The 4,646-nt window shown below is 36.9% G+C and overlaps 1 protein-coding gene across 1 annotated transcript; it reads left to right on the top strand.

The window, feature by feature from the left end:
- Window positions 1–760: 760 nt before the first annotated feature.
- Window positions 761–1,726, top strand: LOC308633059 (olfactory receptor 8B3-like; the record flags this gene model as incomplete). The annotated part of the gene is made up of 1 exon (XM_081265514.1): window positions 761–1,726. The coding sequence occupies exon 1, from the start codon at window positions 785–787 to the stop codon at window positions 1,724–1,726; it is 942 nt and encodes a 313-aa protein (XP_081121640.1). The 5' UTR covers window positions 761–784.
- Window positions 1,727–4,646: the final 2,920 nt, after the last annotated feature.

Consider the following 4,646-nt stretch of genomic DNA (forward strand, 5'->3'; position numbering starts at 1 on the left):
ACAGGGAGGAGACATTTGTCTTTTTAAAAAGTGTTAATGTGTGCTATGAATTTAAGAGTTTAAGCGTCTTAAGAGTAGAGTTTGGCATTTTTTCAAACTTTACAATTAATATAACAACCATCTGAATATTTTCTTTTATGCCGTCATAAAAATACCATTGAAAGCATATTTACCATTCTTTCTTCTTCCTCTAACTAGGGAGGAATAGAGGAAAATGTGTAGAAACACTCAGGTTTATGGTTAAATATAAACCTTACTTATGAAAGAACTCCTCATCTTTTATCAATTTTTTACTTTATGTATCCTTGTAATAAGGTGCATGTAATCTATTCAGATAGGAGGGGCTCCCTTTTAGGAAGAATATTGGTATGGTCTCTGCTTTCAAGGAATCATCTCTTTTTTACTAGTCATTGCAAGGGAACCGAGATGTCTAGTAGAATAAAGGAAATATGAGTAGTAAGTAAAAATTGAAGGGCCCGATGAAGTAGAGGTAGAGTTGACACAGGCGTCTCCACTACCTAAGCTCCTCAGCAAGCTGTAGTTCCATCAGTCTACCTCTTTATTATTTAGTAAGGACAGGAGCCATAGTTTGCCACATTTCCCTCACAGACAAAATACAGAGGGGGAGCATATAGCAGTAAGCATTTGGATGCTACAAACAAAGGAGAACTTTCTTCAGTTTAGCTACAAGTCCCCCTTATTGTAAATATGAGTTTAGAAACAAAGAGCTGTGTCCTCTATTAATGAAGATTTGTTCTGTTCTCCCAGACTCTCAATAAAGAGAATGCTGACCGGAAATGACTCCCTGGTGACTGAGTTTGTTCTGGCTGGATTAACAGATCTCCAGGAGCTTCAGCTTCCCCTCTTTCACCTGTTCCTAATGATCTACATTGTCACCATCGTGGGCAACTTTGGCTTGCTCACACTTATTGGTCTCAATTCTCACTTGCGCACCCCTATGTACTATTTCCTCTTCAACCTGTCCTTCATTGATCTCTGTTACTCTTCTGTTTTCAGCCCCAAAATGTTGATGAACTTTGTATCCAAGAGGAATGCCATCTCCTATGTGGGGTGCATGACTCAGCTGTTCTTCTTTCTCTTTTTTGTCATCTCTGAGTGCTACATGTTGACTTCAATGGCCTATGATCGTTATGTGGCCATCTGTAACCCATTGCTGTATCGGGTCACCATGTCCCAGCAGGTCTGTTATGCATTGTCTTTTGCTGCCTGTGTGATGGGATTTTCTGGAGCCACTGCCCACACGGGCTGCATGCTTAGACTGACCTTCTGCAATGCCAATGTCATCAACCATTACTTGTGTGACATACTTCCCCTCCTTCAACTTTCTTGCACCAGTACCTATGTCAATGAAGTAGTCGTTCTTGTTGTGGTGGGCATTAATATCACAGTCCCCAGCTTTACCATATTGACTTCTTACATTTTCATTCTTACCAGCATTCTTCACATCAAATCCACTCATGGAAGATCAAAAGCCTTCACTACCTGCAGCTCTCACATCATTGCTATTTCTCTCTTTTTTGGATCAGCTGCATTCATGTATCTTAAATATTCTTCTGGGTCTATGGGCCAGGGAAAAATATTTTCTGTTTTCTACACTAATGTGGTGCCCATGCTCAATCCTCTCATATACAGTTTGAGGAACAAGGATGTCAAAATTGCACTGAGGAATGCTGGGATCAAAATTCAGAGCAGAGGCTTATTCTAATTAGAAGCAATAATCATGTCCATAAATTGAAAGGCATTAAGTTTTTATTGGTGACTTCTGTTGATAGTCTTATGTGGTTCAGTAGAGTTGTCTTACCACCTCTCTTACAGCTAATCTAATCTCATTTTTCTTTATCTCTGGCACTTTTCACAATTTTCAAAATAACTAAAGGCATGGTCTTAAAGCAACATATGCACTGATGTTTTTCATTATTCTTTTATACCCTTTCTGTCTCCTGAGCTATTCCTTATCTGGGAAAAATATGATGAATTTTTGTATTACAAAATGCTCAGAAACATGGCTTCCTGTCTCAACAATTGTGGGAGGCCATCCTCGTACGTGATTTGAGTTACTTCCCTGGCTGGGTGAGGGGTGCTTAGATGCAACTGTGTCAGTACCTTCCCCACCCTGTCCCAGGTATGAAGGCTTGTCCCTGTGGAGGCGTGCCTGGCCACTGACCTGAAGACCCAATAGCTGGCCCTGACCTTGGGATGCTGCCCCCCTGGACCTTCATTGGATGGGATTTTCCCTTGAATTTTTTGTTCCCCAATAAAAGCTCACTCCCTGGCGTGCTCTCCCTCTCTCCCTAGCCTCTTCTGTAAACCTCTTCACCGTATTAGGTGGCTGGAGACAGGAGCTAGGAGAAGCATCTCCGGAGCTGGGAATTAAAGGTAATGAGAGTATGTCTCTTTAATTTTAAAACTCACTAGTAAATTTCTATGCTTCGAACCTTCTTTTATGAAGCTTGAGCGCTGGTCGAGCCATTATATAGTTTCTCTATTCCTGGCAGAAACAATGAAGTGCCAAATTTTTCAGAGTCTTTTTCATTATCATGAATATTGTTACTGCTATAGTTAACATGATTTCATAAATGTCTTCATTATGCGCTGTGTAAAGTTTAAAGCAGAATAAGATCCCTTTGATTTTGCCTGTTTCTATTTTTCTCACCCTCCTTCCTTAATCCTTCTGATTTTTTCATTGTCTTTGATAAATGGCACAAAATTTGTAGCATATGCTATCTGCTTCTGAAAACCTTTAGCAGTCCAGTACATTAAATATTGAAAAGTTAATGTTTAACTTCATGTTTTGTTGCCTGAAACAGCTATAACAGAGGATCAGAGTGAAATAATACAAGTGTATCTCTGTATCCCAACAATGGGGTATGTTGGATTACCTCATAAAATTTATATTAATACCACATGAAATAGTAAATATTGAAAGAGAGCCTGTGGTTCTTATTGTAAATGTTTTTTTTTTCACTTGGTGGGAACAGAATAGACATTAAATTAATAAAAGTATTTTAGCCATAGTTTACTTATGCAGTGAGTTTAATCATGAAAATTAATTGTATGTGAATGATAATAATCCATATTTCTACAAACATTTCTTTAGCTTATTTAAACTTTTTATCATGAGTAAGACATATGGCACTTTTAACATGGAATCCATTATATAATTTCTTTATTCCTGAAATGCTTTTTCCATCTGTATGTTTAGAATGTGTGATATACTTTATGTTAAGAAATAGCTGTTAATTGAAGTGTCTTATTTAGATAATAAATTTACTATTTAATTAATTATTAATAAAATGTAATGAATGATGATATTAATAAATTAAAAACACTTTAGTGTTTCTTTTTTGGAAGTGAACTGTCATTGCCTTAAATAATTCTAAAAGAAGGCATGCAAATGGCCTGCACGTGCACATATGCTTAACTTGCAGCACCTGGTTAGTTGTGTAGACAGTATCTGGATAGCATTCTCTAACCCACCATGCAATCTGCCCTTACTGCATTGCCTAGGCATTGCCAGTAGAGAGTCTAGAACACTTGTCAGGCCTCACATCTGGTCTCCTCCATTGGGAACATCTATTACAGAATGCCAAGCATCAACTCTAGGTCACCTTCAAACCTACTTCAATTCAAGCAGTAATCCTGTGGAGCTCCTCTTATATTCTATTATCTAGTTCTCCTTTCTTTTCTATTTTTCTCACTAGACCTGGAAATGGTAGTGTTTTTCCTCTAATCTATAAATCTTTATATTTTTACATTGTTAACATTTGCTCTTTGTTCCTTGTAATATTGGTACAACTAATACTTTGTCTTAATATCCTCTGTTGAAATTGCATAACATTCTATTTATTCTCATTTTATTATTTGATTGAATTATTTCTGATACAGGGAACACACTTTATTCAATTTTGATAAACAATGTTCTCATGAGACATGATATAATCAAGTCTGATTGACACAGGCCAAATCCATGACAAGGATTTGTTAAAAATAGTCATTTGGGGCTGGGGTTGTAGCTCAGTGGAAGAGCACTTGCCTAGTCATTGTGAGTCACTAGGTCCAATCCTCAGCACCACATAAAAATAAATCGATACAAAAAAGTATTGTGTCCATCTTAACTAAAAAAATGAAAAAAGAAAAAGAAATAGTCATTTTTCTGTATTCTTTACACCCACCTAGGGATTCTGTTATTCCTCTCTCTACTACCTGGGAGAGATCATCTGATATTAAAACCAAGCAGAACCAAGCAGAATAAATAGTGGGGAGAGAGACCTTCCCGTCTTCAACAAATCAATTAAGTCCTTGAAATAGAACATGAACATGATGATGATGGATGATCTCAAGATTTTGTATGATGATCTCAGGTTTTGTATCATGGTTAGAAGATAATCTTTCAGTAGGGGAGGGAGTCAGAAGCTCCTGAAAATTTTATTTAAGAAGATAAAATTGAATACCCATGACTGAATGTACTAAGGAAAGATTTACAAAAAATTGGGAAGTTGGAAATACATCAGAACAATACAGGGAACAGTATGAAAAACAACAAGAAAGGGGGTTGTGGAAATGAAAAAATGAAAGAATATAATTAGTTGTGGGCATATTTTTAAATAGTCTTCATAATAACAGAA

Source organism: Spermophilus citellus (assembly GCF_964194105.1).
Source record: "Spermophilus citellus genome assembly, chromosome: 2".
Taxonomy (NCBI): domain Eukaryota; kingdom Metazoa; phylum Chordata; class Mammalia; order Rodentia; family Sciuridae; genus Spermophilus; species Spermophilus citellus.